The sequence below is a fragment of the Humulus lupulus genome, chromosome 3, assembly GCF_963169125.1.
Source record: "Humulus lupulus chromosome 3, drHumLupu1.1, whole genome shotgun sequence".
In the NCBI taxonomy this organism is placed as follows: Eukaryota; Viridiplantae; Streptophyta; class Magnoliopsida; order Rosales; family Cannabaceae; genus Humulus; species Humulus lupulus.
The window spans coordinates 141129809-141145251 of record NC_084795.1 but is presented as its reverse complement, the minus strand read 5'-3'; the positions used below and the strand labels follow the sequence as shown (position 1 = coordinate 141145251).

The 15443-nt window shown below is 35.8% G+C and overlaps 2 protein-coding genes across 3 annotated transcripts; both read left to right on the top strand.

Annotated features, from left to right (window-relative positions):
- The first annotated feature begins 5750 nt into the window (after positions 1-5750).
- On the top strand, positions 5751-9274 carry LOC133823190 (uncharacterized). Of its 2 annotated transcripts, XM_062255812.1 has the most exons (8): positions 5751-6135; positions 6418-6569; positions 6754-6809; positions 6950-7503; positions 7590-7670; positions 8036-8098; positions 8495-8541; positions 9075-9274. In XM_062255812.1, exons 1-7 carry the CDS (start codon positions 6082-6084, stop codon positions 8522-8524), a joined length of 990 nt encoding a protein of 329 aa, XP_062111796.1. In that variant the 5' UTR covers positions 5751-6081; the 3' UTR covers positions 8525-8541; positions 9075-9274. The 2 variants fall into 2 exon arrangements, with proteins under 2 accessions (XP_062111796.1, XP_062111795.1); XM_062255811.1 differs by lacking the exon at positions 8495-8541 and having other exon boundaries at positions 5754-6135.
- A 139-nt stretch (positions 9275-9413) lies between these two features.
- LOC133823191 (zinc finger protein 5-like) lies at positions 9414-15220 on the top strand. Its single transcript, XM_062255813.1, has one exon. The coding sequence runs from the start codon at positions 13963-13965 to the stop codon at positions 14872-14874; it is 912 nt and encodes a 303-aa protein (XP_062111797.1). The 5' UTR covers positions 9414-13962; the 3' UTR covers positions 14875-15220.
- Positions 15221-15443: the final 223 nt, after the last annotated feature.

Genomic DNA, 15443 nt, shown 5'->3' with positions numbered 1-15443 from the left:
AATAACACAGTCGGAAGCCTTCCTTAGGGGGACACAAGCAATGGTGCCACGAGGCCCTCTCCATGTTACCTCGGTGCCAACTAATAATGGAGACCATGAGACTTATTGTCATAACTCCCTCCCCCACTCACTATTTTAAAATATGTGTTTTCTCAAAACATCTTATGCTTTTTAATTAGTTTGTAAAAATAAAATGATCTATTTTTACCAAATGATATTATAATAATTACTAAACCAATTAAGCAAAATTAAAATTATAGAACTATGCCCTAATTAATTCAATTTTATTTTGCTATAATTACTAGGAATATCATTTATTATTTAATAAAACAATTTTATTAAATACTAGAAATTAAACTACTTTTAAAATCAATTTCCGCTCTTGAACTAGTTAAAACTATATCTATTATTATATGGTCCATCACATAGGACAATCCTAAGGCATATTTATACTCATATGAGATGCATGCTAATTTTAAATACTATGTGGGTAATATGTATGACATGTCAAAAATGGATGATAAAGTATTAAACAATTTAATCACATTCAAACATTTAAATAAATAAATACTAATTAAATAAATAAATAAATGCGGGCCGGGTGTCTTGGGTATTTCTAGAAAAAATTACAACACATGCAAAATTATACACAAAAATGTAAAAGACTAAATAAAACATAAAGAGACATTTATCTTCAGCTTTGGGCCTTCACAAGTAGTCTTGATCCATTAAGTCACTTATCCATTTAATTTTGAATTAAAATAACTTTAATTATCTTAAACAAATTTTAAAAATAATTAACTTGGGCTTTAATGCCCAATAAGTTATTAGGCCCACTTTTGAATTTGAGCTCAAACAATTAATTCAAAACAAAACAATTTTTAATTATGTGTTACAATTAATTAAGCCCACAATTTAAACAGATAACAATGTGCAAACCCTAGGGCCAGCAGCACAAGGTGGCTAGGCGTGGGGCTCGGCAGCGGCTAGGTGGCTTGGTAATGTGGGCGGCTGCAGGCGCAGGCGTGTGCGTGGGAGGCTGGCGCAGGGGCACACGATGTGTGCGGTAGACGGGGCAGGGGCACATGGTGCGCGCAGCAGATGGCACAGGAGCACGCGGTGCTTGCGACAGGTGGCGTAGGAGCGCACGGTGCGTGTGACAGGCAATGCAGGGGCGCACACGCATGGGAACTTTAGGCCACGGGGTCATACGACAGCCTTGGGCTCGGGCTTCAGGGCACGGAACTCGGGGCTCGGGCCTTACAGAATTTTTTCAAAAAATTTAACGCAGAAAATTAATTTACAAAAAATTCCTATGCCCCAAAATAGCTTACATTTTTCATCTAGAAATTTAAGAACAATTCCTAAACCCAAAACACCATGTAATTAACGACCCTTAAGAATAAACTTTAATCATACATACATCCATCCATTCACACGTATTACGATAACATAAGAATGCATATTATGCCCACACAGTAATTAATGTATGCATAGATTAATGACCGCTTTGGTACCAATTGTTAGGAACGAGTTTCCTAATACGTAGCGGAATAGTGATGGGTGGTCCATTGTACAACAAAACTTTTTGTAACATATGTAAACTACATTTAAATATGCGGATCCATTAATATACATACATTAATCATAAACAAGAAAAGAATAAAGAACATACTTCTTGATGCCTATCAAGTGTCCTTGCTATATTTTTGTAAAATAAATAATCTTCCTATCCACGCTGCTCTCAAGTACTCAAAAACGGTATTTAACTAAGTATTAATAAACATATCTGGTCCAGTTCTATATATTCTCTAATATATAAAGTACATCCACTAAAGTGTCCTACTACACTAGTAATCCAGATCCATATCACATGTATTCATAATACTACTGGACATTAATTGTTGTAATTAATCTATAGATTCCATAACTTTATTTTACTGTGAACTATTCAAGTTCATTTATCTCAAACACAACCCTCTCGTACCAATACGTGGTTGAGATCACATATATGAACTTAGGAATTTTTCTGATATTTACTTAATTTTATCACAGAATAATATAGTCCATAAAATATATGCATAACAAATACAACTTATTTATTTATTTCTTAAAACAATGTCTACTACATATGCTTTCAGGGCACAATTCCCAACATGGGTCACCAAAGGATCCCCCCAAGGAGTGGAGGTATGGGCTCGATGGGGGGAAGCATGTATACCTGTTGACGCATGGTTAGACAAGGAAGGGGACCGAGAAGGTCCTGATCCATCAATAGAGGCATAGGGAGCAGAGTGTCGTGGAGTCACCTCTCTAGGAAGTGAGGCACCTAAGGACACCTGCTGCAAATGCGCCCCCAAAGGCAGAAGAGCATCATCGATGGAATGCAGGATGAAGTTCCTCTTTGGAATAAAAGAAGCATGAGGAGGAGCGGTGAAGGCAAACTCGCCACCTACTACCAGCGATGAGATCCAGGAAGTGACGTCATCAGTGCATCCATCATCTGCAACCTCCCCAGCTCCATTAGCCAAGGATCTTAAACTGGAGTAGTTCTCAGACTCCACCTCAACCTTATCTTCGGTGTCCATCATATCATCCTCAAAGTAGTGATAGTCTTCATCATCGTCATTGTCATCTATGTTCTTCGAGGTGGTAGACTTAGATGAGACAGAGAACAAGGAAATGGCTTGGTTTGGAGACAACAACTTGGATGAATAGAGATTGCTCTCAGTGAAAAGGCAGCATGCCTGTTTGCATGAAGCCAACATAGCTAGGACCTTCGTCATACGCTCGTAGGCTACAAGACTCAAAGCAAGGCTGGCAACCCCTTCAAGATTTAAGGCCAAGGAAAAGAAATAGGTATAGTAAGGCAAACATGAGAAGAGGGATAAAGACACGTAAAAATATAAAACAAATAACAATTTTCAGATTCAACTATACCAATCGCATATTTTGATAATGTTATATTTTTAAATTCTCTACCAATCACATGTTCAGTTTTTTAAACAATTATAGATAATGAACCAATCACATTTTTAAAAACATATATTCAATCACTAAATTCAGATTTTTATTTCAGTTTTTGAAATTACAGTTTTCTAATCACGAACCAACCAGGTCCAAGAAATCAACTCAAAATTAGTGATCCAATAGTCTTGTACAAATTGAACTACTATTGCCAATCTTCCATATTAAACCCCTCCTAAAAAGGTTTTCTCATAATACACTTCTCCAATTATAAGAAAAAAAGTGACCTAATTTCACATCTAAAAAATGACTAGAAAAAAAAAGTAATGATATCTACACACATTTTTATACCAAAAGATTACACACTTATGTGGCAAAAAAAAAAAAAAATTAACCAATTATATATTTTTTTGGGACAATGATAACTTCATTGAAAATAATCAAAAATTCGTACAACCTAGAAACTAAACATCCCTAAGAAAGGAGGGGATGTCATCCAACCAAACAAGTTGTCTATCCATCTGAAGGGCATGCACGACTAATCCATGAGCGGCCATATTGGCCGACCGACGAACATGGATTAGGGACACTCCTGGAAATCTGGACAACAAACTTGCTATATCCTCTAACAAAGACCCAAGATCATTGAAAAAGGTTTCTCTCTAAGCATAGGCAGACACAGCTGCAAGACAATCAGTTTCGACTACGTGTACTGATAGTCTTAATGAAAAAATCCAATCCAAAGCCACTATTAACGCCACACATTCTGCATGTATAACTGTAAAGCCTCCTACAAAATAAGGAAAACATGAAAATAACAAAAGATTAGTAAGGAAAAGGACATTAAAAGATTGAAACATAAAGATAGAGAAATATAGAGGGATAATATAGATAAAATGATATATAATACTCCTAAGAATGTGAATAAGATGTAAAACCGAAGGGCCGTATGCCTCTATCGGTTGTAAATATAGTAGAAAGACAACACAAGAAGATTATATGAGTTAATGTCAAAGTTGGAAACTATGGAGGAACAAAGAAACATATTAATGAGACTGCATAACAAACCCAAAATCTGCACAAAAAAATGACCCCAATTATTACTAAGGGAAACCCTATCAACATCTAAAAACCGCCCAATTTCATTCCCAATAAACTTAGCAGTTAATTCATTCATACCTCTAAAAGGGACCCTAAGTACTCGAATCCAGAATGGAGAAAATTTAAAAGAAGTAAGGTCAATGGATTGCAAACCATCTATACGCTGAAACAGAAGAAATGCTCGATCAAAATTCCATGGTGATCCCGCTTCCACTTTGCAAAGATCAATTTCACGATCAAAGTGAAACAAAAATAGATCATCTGGAAGATCTTGGATACAGAGTCGATCTCGTAATCGCCACACCCGAAGCATTTCATTCTTGGTAGCAGACTTGGTAATCCGTTTCTTTGTAAGTAGGTTTCCACTAAACATAAATTGACACGCAGATCAACATCTTCATCTTTAGAGGAAATTATTTGGTGGACCTGCAATTCCTTCTCAAGTTGGGAAGTATCAGCATGAGAGGAGGAGAAAGCCATGATCAGAAACCACGTACTGAAGACTAGATTTAGATAATAAGAAACCAAAGCATAAATCGAAAAACAAGAAAGTATGATCAGATGGACTTAGGCAAGAAAGACTGATCCATGGAGTATTTATAAGGAAAAGAAATATGTAGAACAGAGATAGTGGCCCATTATCATCCAACACTCCGCAAGAGGTGAGAGACACAATTATAATACGTGTGGTAATGGAAGCAGAAAGCCAAAAACGTTCAATGGAAGAGAAAATCGTGTGAAAATGGAAACTACCACAATTCCAAAAAAATAAAAAATACTTCCAGTATTATCGCAATTGAGCCAAGAGAACAGAAATTATCCAATAACGTAACCTAATAAAAAACTTTCAATAACCAATAGCTATTGAATAACCAATAACTGAAACAGATCGGCCAGACGTAATAGGGCCCAGACCGACATGCTTCATGGCACATCCGGATCCAATGAAGTACCTTCACTATCATTTTCCTCTATCTTTTGCGATTTAATGGAAGACATTCTATTAGAAAAACTCAACGAGAAATTCAACCAGTCCGACTTAGTCAACCAATCCAACCGCCTACCAAACCGCCCACCTCTGCCACTCCTCGAACTATTTTCTCTAGGCAACACAAGTAGACTTGTGGCCCGTTCCAATTGACGGTGCATTATCTTCTTTCTCACATCGACTGGTAACCTCAGAGTGAATCGCTTTGTGTTCTCTCCCGGTTGGAGCAACGACTGAGACCGTTGAAAAAATCTACACCTCTTGCTTGATTGAGATTCACTTGGATGGTTACGATTTAAAGTTTCTCTAAATTATGAAATTTCTGGTTCCTCTATGCTATTTTAATTCAAAGGTGCTTGGATGAATGAGGTCGTGTGAATTGATGGTGATATAAAGAGTCAAATTAAAAAGTCTTGCCACATAATGTTTTGGTATATAATATTTTATTGTAAAAAATATGTACACATGTCATTTTACTCCTCAGCCAGGTCTGCTGTGTGCAAACGACTAAGAAAAAGAACCCACGTGCTATTTAGAGTTGTTAATTTTGAGCACTAACTTCCTCTTTGTTTACCATAAGAAACACAATAATTCACAAAGCAAAATGTGGACAAAGATACCGATTTCGAGAAAGAGGTATTATAATCAAACGGTTGATACTTAGTGGTGTGATGAGATAATCAAACATTTTGCCAAAGTCGGCGCTTTGACCTTTCGATAATGAATCACAAAACAATTCCCTCAACTCACTAACGAACGACGTTTGCCTCCCTCCGACTCCCACTCCCACACCTTCACCCTTTCGAACCCAAGCCACAAAATCACACCATTTTTCCGAGAAATTTTTTCTAATAAAGAACTATCTCCTTCCTTCCATATCGGCTCCTTTCGCTGGCGATGACTTTAGGGCTTTGCTTCCTAGACAGCGATGCCTTCTCTTTCCCTTGATTTCAATCCTAATTGGGGCCTGATTGAGTTGCTGCTTACTTAGTAGGGTTTCGGATTTTGGATTTTGGATTTTGATTATGGCTGAGGCTCCGAGGGGCCGGGTTACTATTACTCTAGGGCGAAGTGGTCAAGTATGTTAATTTTCATACCCTTCTCTTTTAAGTATAGTTTGCAGTGTTTTACTTGGCGAAGTTCCGATTGGCAGAAGGGTTTTTTTTTAGAATGTAATTTCTTAGTCTGTTTGGGTGCTGAGAAATACGGAGCGGACATCACATTTGCTAGAAGTTTATAAATGTTTTCAGTTGTTTATCTAGATTTTGCTGTAACGACGTAGTGGAATTGGGGTTTTCGCGGTTTTGAGTATTGGGGAGGCGGCACTGTTCTTTGTTGTTGTAATTTGTCGTTTTTGACAGGTAGTAAAGAGGGAAGCGTCTGGGTCAGATATTTCTTTCGGCGATTCTATGCATGCAATAGGAACAAAGCGGTCTTTAAGAGATAGGTTAGGAAGTAGCAGTGGAGCTGGTTACTTCGGAAATGGAAGCTTATTTAATGGTAACAGTAAACGGTGCGTACCTCCTCCATTGTTCTAGCTACTGTAGTCTCGAATATGGTTGTTTGAGATTTTGTGATAGTGAGTTGTGTACAGTCATATGCATACTCTGCATTCTGCTAGTGTTGGTGATGTTTTAAGTGTTTCCTACTTACAATCTTGCATCTCATGGACTTCACATTCTTCCTTATTATTGCAGTCAACGAGGGGAGATTGGTACATCGCGTTTTAGAGCTAACGGTTATGGTTTGAATGGTAATTGGCTTAAGCATTTCCATAGCACAGCATTATTCTATTTGAGCTAATGTCATGACCAAGACAAGTAATATTACTGTACTACTGTATGTCTGAGTTATATTGTATTTTCTAACCTTTTTTGCCATTTGATCACCAAGATACACACATTGGTAAGGATGACCTTCGATTAAAACTCATGCGGAAAAATGCATCTAGACAAGCACACAGTAACCATGACCAGAAGTTTGAAGACCTGCGGGACAAGCTGACAAAGGCAGTTAGGCCTCCAATGTCTTCCCTTGACTCACGACAACATATGTCTCAACCAAAAGAGACTTCTGTTTTTGGTCGAATTCCATCTACAAGAAGTGCTGATGATTTGCATAAGATGGAATCTCGTAGAAATTCATATTCTTCTTGGGCAGTGGATCATGTAAGACGAAGATCACCAGATAGAATTCTAGGTACTTCCAGCGGTCTCTCTCCTCAAAGAAATGTGGAAGAAATTCGGAGGAGGCCATTAAGCAGGGCATTGGACGATGGCAGATCAATTGCATATATGAGTAAAAGTGTTGTTGATACCACAAGGCCTATGGGTACTGTGGCTTTCACAACAAATTCTGCACTACCTCCTGGATCTGTAAAACCTGTAGCCCCACATTTGAGCCAACTCCGTCCACCAAGTGGCATGGTATCAAAAAGTTCATATGTGGTAGGAGATTAGTCATCTTAGTATCAATATTCCTACAACTTTTAATTATCCATTACATTCAACGGTTTTATTTGTTGTTTAAACAGGTTGAAGAACAACAAACTGTTGATGGCCTGCTTCATGTGTTAGGACTTGGAAAATATGCTATCCTTTTTAAGGCTGAGGAAGTATGTTTTTTGCAGTTGCTATTTCTTATTACCGTTGTATGTCGTTGAAATGTTATTATGTTATTTAAGTATCGCCTGTTCTGACGATCCCATGCTTTGCAATTAGTAGATGCCAGTCCTAAGTTATGCCTTAGGTTACATAAAATGTGCAAGGTTGAAAATTAATTATATAGGGGACTCAATTGGGATAAGAACCTAAATTAATATAGCTGTCCAAGTTTGTTTGATCTGTATAGCAGACCATTTTTGTTGATATGTTGATTTCTCTCTCTTTCTCCGTCTCTTTGGTATCACATCCACTTTGCCGACCGTTTTTTCTTTCTTTTCATTTCATCTTATATCGACATTGTTGACCTATTGTTCAGGTGGATATGACTGCGTTGAAGCAGATGGGAGAAAATGACTTGAAAGAGCTGGGAATACCCATGGTTCTTCTCTTTTCCTTCTTGTTATTTCTTGTTTGATTTCTTTGAACGGGGTTCAGCTTAAGTGATTTGATGCTTATATTTTGTCAGTGATGAGGTTTAAGCTTGCTAAATGTTCATATTAGTCATCAGATGGCTCGTATAAGATTTCCTCATAATCCAACTTATTGTTTGCATCTATCTTTCACAAGGGTTGAGTGCTGTTTTATTCAATGGGATTTTTTAAAAAAATATATTTATATATCAGAAGAAGTTAGTTGTTGCTTATATTAGTTAAACTAGCCCAGGTTGTGGTTTACGTAGTATGGGTAACAGTTGCGTAATCAGACTTATTGCTTTCTGGTCTATCCTTCTTTTTTGAAACTATTAATTAAATCTAAAAGTATCACCTGACCTCAGGTACATGCCCAGTGTATTTTGAATCTATGATTTCTTCCTACTCTGAGGTCAGTTGGTTGTTTTGTAAAATTGCATGTTTATTCCTTTCTTATTGGCTACAAGTATAGGGCAAGAGATGGCAACCAAATTTGGCCCATGCCTTTCAGGATATCAGTAGCCTCTTAATGCTGAGAACGAATAAGAACAGGGGTTTACAACTTTACAAGGTTCTTATACTATTGTTTTTGGCATTAATAGCCAGTTAATTAGATGCCTGATCCTTGGGAGTAAATGGCAGGAACTGTGTTCTCCATGAGGGATTGTTCAGCAAATCATGCAGAGTATAGGCACAGATATGTAACCACTGTATATGAATCATAAGAACTGTGGCTCTGCTGTTGTGATTAACAAATATAACTTGACCGTGAAATTAGTTGTGCAGTCTGATCGACCTTCAGTTTTATGCAAGGAATAATTTACCTGCTTATAATAATCCTTGTTTTCATTTTCAAATTTTAAAAGTTGCTCTGATGTCCACGAAAGCTCTGTCTCTGCCTGTGTGTCTCACTGTATTTGTACTTACCAAATTGTTTATTTGCAGGGCCCTAGGAAGAAGATTCTTCTTGCTCTATTGCCGCGATCGAAAAGGCAACCGTGATTTTATTCTTTAAAACCGATATAATGGAATTCTCTGGGCATTGTTCTTTGCTAAGATCTCAAAGTTGCAATTCATATTATGGAGGTGAATTCTTTGTATTAAACTCTCATTTTGGATCATGAAATGGCCTTTCTCTCACTTAATCACATCTTTGCACGCAGTAGTATATATTTTTTTTCCTTCCTGATAATTGCTAGTGGGAAATGCGAAGAAATTTTGAAATCTAGAGTTATACCTTTCTTTAAACTGAATTTTGATAAATGGCTGATAATTTATATCTTGATTCTGAAGTTGAAATTTTCTTACAACTTTGTGGAAACTGGAAAGTGGAATGGACAAATCTTCGTTTCTAGAAGGGATATTTGTGACGAAATCCCCTATTCTTTTAGAGTTCACTTACCATTAACCCCAATAAATTTTTTTGAATGCAATACTCCAGCTAGGTTACGTTTTTGTTGCAATTGTGCCATTTTCGTTGTTAAGTGCCAGCTAGATTTATTAAATGCAGCAAGGACAGGATATTGAATCATGCGTTAAATAACTAATTATTTATTTAATTAATAAAATAAAAATCTGAATTATTGAAACAAAATTCAAATCAAATCCAAAAATTCTAATACACAAATCAAAGCAAAATCAGATCAAAAACACAAACTCGAACAAAAAAAAATTACACAAAGATCTACCGAAGTCTAGTACAATTTGAACTCAAATTTGTTTTCTCATACCAACAAACCCAATAACCTAGGCAAAAATTAGCATAAACCCAATAACCTAACACAAACACAGCCACAAACTCATTAAATTCAACAAATACAAATCTCAGATTTGGCCAAAAAATGTAGATCTGGTCGAGCTATTATTGATGATAAACTTCGAAACCTATGGCTGAAAGGAATAGAACAAGCCCATGGCTGCAAGGAATGTCGCCTTTGCCACCTCTACCACCTCCGATAGGCAATCTCCAGCCCAACCCAACCCAATTCAGATATGTTGAGTTCTCATCTCCAGCTTGAAACCCAGAAGCTGTGAGCCACTGTCCACGAGGTAGCCACTCGTTCATGTCTCCAAGCCCAGAAACTTGCTTCCATCGTCGGAGTTGAAGAACGATGGGGATGGTTGAGTCGTCGTCAGAGTTGGGGACGACAGGGTGAGGGTGAGATATTGTCGTCCTCGGCGAGAGTCTTGGTAGAGTTGGGGATGACAGGGTGAGCTTGGTGGCTAGAGCTTGGCGGCTAGAGCGGATCAGATCTAAGGAGCTAGCCTTCTTCCGTCTTCGCCTCGTCCTTCCCTTTGAGTCACCGCACATCCTTTGATGAAGAATGTCCTTTGACGACCATCTGCGAAGAGCACTAGGTTTATGAAAACTTGAAGACCATCTATGAGATTTTGGCTCTTGGTCACTAAGTTTTGAAGATTCCCTTAATCAGGAAAGAGATGAAAAAAAAATCTGGTGTTGAACCTTTCATCAAATTAAGGGAAAAAATATTATATTTATTGTTTGATTTTGTTTAAGATTTTTTCAACTAATTTGTTAAAATTAAGCAAACTAAGAAATTTAATTAATAAGTATTTATTTAATTTATTTTAAATGATTTTTGGAGAAAAAATTAGTTATAATACACCTCATTAAATTTTAGACGTGCTAGCAACACATGGCTCAATAGCACGTTGACATGTGGTCCTAACTAATACTTAACGGTTCAAAGTGGACGGCTCCAAGAAAAAACTAACAGTCGGGGGTATTGTTGTCAAATTTTGTTATTGGGGATGTTGGTGCGTGAAATAATCTTTAGTTAAAATGTCTTTCACCAGACTTGGAAATCTTGCCATAGTAGTGTTTTTATTTATTTATTTTGTGTGGAGTAATGATTCTTTGTTAAGTAAAGAAAATATCTTAAACAGGCATTCAAAAAAATGGTTTTTAGAAAATGTCGGTTCGATTGGTTTATAAATTTGTAAAGAAAAGATTGAAAGTGGAGAAAGCAAAGCAAAATCCTTGCTGCAAAAGTTGAATTTTGAGATATATGCTTGTAAATAGAAGTGATAGTTTCCTTTTGCAAGCAAAAAGTATAATAAACACTAAAAAAAAGGCTTAAACTGATGACCAGAATCAGATTACGAATCCTCCACCTTCTTGGTTCTTTTCTAAAATAAAATATTTCTTGTTAGTGGTTAATTATACAATTTCATTTGTATAAAATTTTAAATTCCAGCTTCGTATAGTTTGTAATAATAATAGACCTTTGCAAAATAAATAAATAAATAAATAAAAAGAAAAAGATTGTCTGCAGTGAGAAGTAGTGTGCCTTAATCAGCTGGTTCTTTCTCGGAAATGTGTTCTTGAATAGAGTCCTACTTTCAGTCAACCTTTTAATGCTATGTCCTAAGTCCTGATTAATAAACATTAGTTTAAGTGGTTAAACTCCATCTTTCCATATTTTATTGCCTTAGTTTTCTCGTGTCTTTATTATCTTTACTTATTAATGCTAGGAAGAAAAAACATGATTGAAAGGGGTGTGTGGTATTGTAACTAGCAAAATGAGGTTCGAGGTGCTTTCCAATCTTCTATTTAATCAATCTGACGTGACCCCACATTTAAGACTGACTAATCTTACAACTTCCTTATATATGTAGAAAAATAACAATTGTTGAAAACAAAAGTGCACAATTATGATTTATCAGCACACAATATTTACTTCATGTCACCCTGTCGAATTTCGCGTGCTTGATTTATGTCCCCAAAAGAATTATGGATTTCCAAAAGTTCAATTATGATACCGTCCCAGGACGGATAACGAAGTTAAACTTAGACTTTTGATGTAGTAAAGGTTTGCATACTTTAAATTTTTCTATTTAATTGAAAACTCCTGTGGTACAGTACAGTACAGTACAGATGGTGAACAGGAACAAACATGCATGCGTGTGAGTCAGTAAGTGGTATGTGGACTACTATATAGTTTGTTCTGTCAGCAGCAGATGCGGTACAAATTGGTATATATCATGGGAAAAATTCTCATACCAACTTCTTTATTTTCTTTCCATTAAACTAAAACTTGTAGGGAGTGGCTGTTTTACAAGTAAAATATCACTTCTGATTTGCTTCTTCAAGAGTCAAGTTTGGCAATTCTTCGTTGGTATAATAAAATATTTAAAATTCTCTCTAAGAGATTACTGGAGAAGAAAGATGAGCAAAGATGGTGGATGGGAACATGGATTTAAAAAAAATTATTATGGGAGAGGAGATGGCTGATGGTAGGGACCACTAGTTTGATCCTCTTTTATCTAAAACCAATGGATAAAATGAAAGTAAAAATGAAAAAAAGAATTAGCAATGAAATCAATCAATCAAAACCAACCCACTATTGAGCCACCACACCATATATGATATGTAAACCAATAATCTTTCTCTGCTTATGGCCTCATTTTCTTCCACATGTTATGATATTGAAATGCTTGATGACAGCATGCCTACTTGGAAATCTTCTCCCAAAAGCAAGAAAGCAATTTGAATAAAACTTAAAAAGAAGTGGGAATTGATTAGCATGAGAGATCCATTGGTAGAAGAAGTCCACCCAAGGGAGATCTAGGTAGAGACAAAGGAATAAAAACACAATCTAATAAGTTTCTAAAATGTCCCCAAAGCAACAAAAAGTGGGGTCCAATCATAACATCTGTCCAAACCAAAATGCTTTTTAGTTATTACTATAATACATATTAGATGAGGACTTGATCCACCTGAAAACATATGCTTTTGGGTGATATAATTTATAAGCTATTCCTGCCCTAAGAAGATATGCTCAGATCTCATTGAAGACCCTTATTAGTATATATTCTTACATCACTACCCACTTCTTATATTCCTTTGTTTAGCAACTACTCTCCTTTTTCTTACTATTATAAGTGCATTCACAAAACATGGTCAACATAGACACACACACACATATATTTATATATATATGTATTGTGGGTTGAGGGATAATTACAAAGAAGCTTCATTAAGTGCTAAATAATCACTTCTCTACAGAAATCTTAGAATTTTATAAACAATATTGGTGTGTTCTACTGTAGTGGATGGGACTAGGCACCAAAACAGCTGTAAATAATTAATTATATTTATAGTAAATATATATTTATAGTATGTATTATATGATAGGCTTTGATAGAGGACAATACATGAATCCACTAACTCATTGGTTTTAAAATAATCTTAGATAAACATTTAAGTACAGTAGAGATTATTTGTTTCAAAGTTAGAACTCCCTTCCTTCGAGGTGATTACATCCCCCATATCTTTCTTTGACTTTTGTTATTATATAGTCACTATTATATAACTTTCATATTGTATCTTTAATATAAACATGGAATATTATGCCAAAGTGGTGTCATACTTGTATTTTTATATGTTTTAAAGTGCTTATAGACCTCAAAATTCCTCGTTTATTATAACACACTGAATCCTCTTTGATTGGAAAAGTTTGAAGTGTATCTACTGCAACATGAAAAAACTAATATGTATATATATATATATATATTTGTATATATTTAATTTCGTCTTTTTATATAAAGCAATATTAATTGCATGAGACGGCTTCTCTGATCTGACTTTTCTTTTCTTTCTTTTTTTTTTAATTGACCATTGAGTACGCTTATGCCGTTTTTTATATTATAAAAACTATTCTTGTTAGATGAATGCATGTTGTAAACCACATATGTAGTCTACTATAAAAGCAAGAGAAGCAAACAACTCATAGGTACATTTCTTCCTCTCTATTATCATTTCGACTCCCTTTCCAATATAGCTAGCTCTATAGCTACTACAGTTCCAGACATGGCAAAGGGCCCCTCAACTCACTTTCATCCTTCATCATGTGATGGAATATCAGAACATGATGATGATCATCGTGTTTACTCTGCTGGATCTTCTATTGAGAAGAAGCTCAAATTGTTTGGGTTTGAGCTGAATCCATACAAGAATGATGGAGACAGTACCTCTCTAAAAGGGCCATCAACAGAAGGAGATGAAAGTGTAAATTCCTCAAACTCAGTCTCATATGTAAGAGATAATAACAGAAATAACAACAACAAGCTTTCATCAAAAGAGATCAAAAGCTCCACCACTAGCGCCACAATCGATCACCAGCCAGACGATAAGAAGTTCGAGTGTCAATACTGCTTTAAAGAATTTGCTAATTCTCAGGCATTAGGAGGCCATCAAAATGCTCATAAGAAGGAGAGAATGAAGAAGAAAAGGTTGCAGCTTCAAGCCAGGAAGGCCAGCATCAGTTACTATCTTCAACCTTTCCAAAACAACCCTGCCTTTTCATATCATCATAATACTGCTTCTACTACTACTCCATTGTTCTTTGATTCAAGCTCATATGCTTCAGAGTTCACACTCTATGATGAGTCTCAGCAAATTAGCTTCAACCCTTTAGACTCACACAATTCCCATTTCCACCAACAAGGGTCTCAGTTGTCAAGATGGTATTCTTTACCACCTTGCAATAATGTCCATTTTCAACAAGATATTACATCATCATCGTCTTCGTCGTCATCTTCATCATTTAATAAGTTCACTTTAACACATGTTGCTGCAGCAGAGAGATCAGGAGAATTGACTGGTTCTGTCATCTTCAAGCCTTCTCCTTTGTCCACTTCTGGTCCAATAAAACAAAGCTGTAAATCTTTAGATCTTCAGTTAGGTATTGGATTTGAATCCAATATACAAAGTTCTACTTAAACTGGGCTTTATATGAAATATATATATATATATATATATGAATATACATGTGATTCAGTATATATATATATAGGCAAACCATATGCCTCTTGTCTTGATAATGATCATTATATATACTGTCATTACTATTAGTTTTTTTTTTGGGTCAAAGATGAAAAGAGAGCACCGTCCGATGAAATCAATCAGTCATTGAAGATCATATACGCTAATTCGCTTGGTGTAGAGTAGTACTACAATTTACAAATATATAAATATATGCATGCAAATACATGCAAAATTTTATATATGTAGTAGAGAGAAGAGGATGATGAAAAATAAATTATTTTTGGGAGATTGGGTTGATCAATTTCTGAGGCGTAATTAGAGGCAAATATTGGTTCGTGGTGAGGCTGGTGAAAGCTACGTGCCTTGAATTTGAGCATTTGGATCGGGCTGAATACACATTTGTTTAATTGTACTATTGTGTACTGCCAAAATTAATTAATTAAAATACTAATTGACAATATTACACGTTCAACCAATCTCTTTTAATTTTGGTACAAATATTAATTAAAAATCAATCCCCAGCA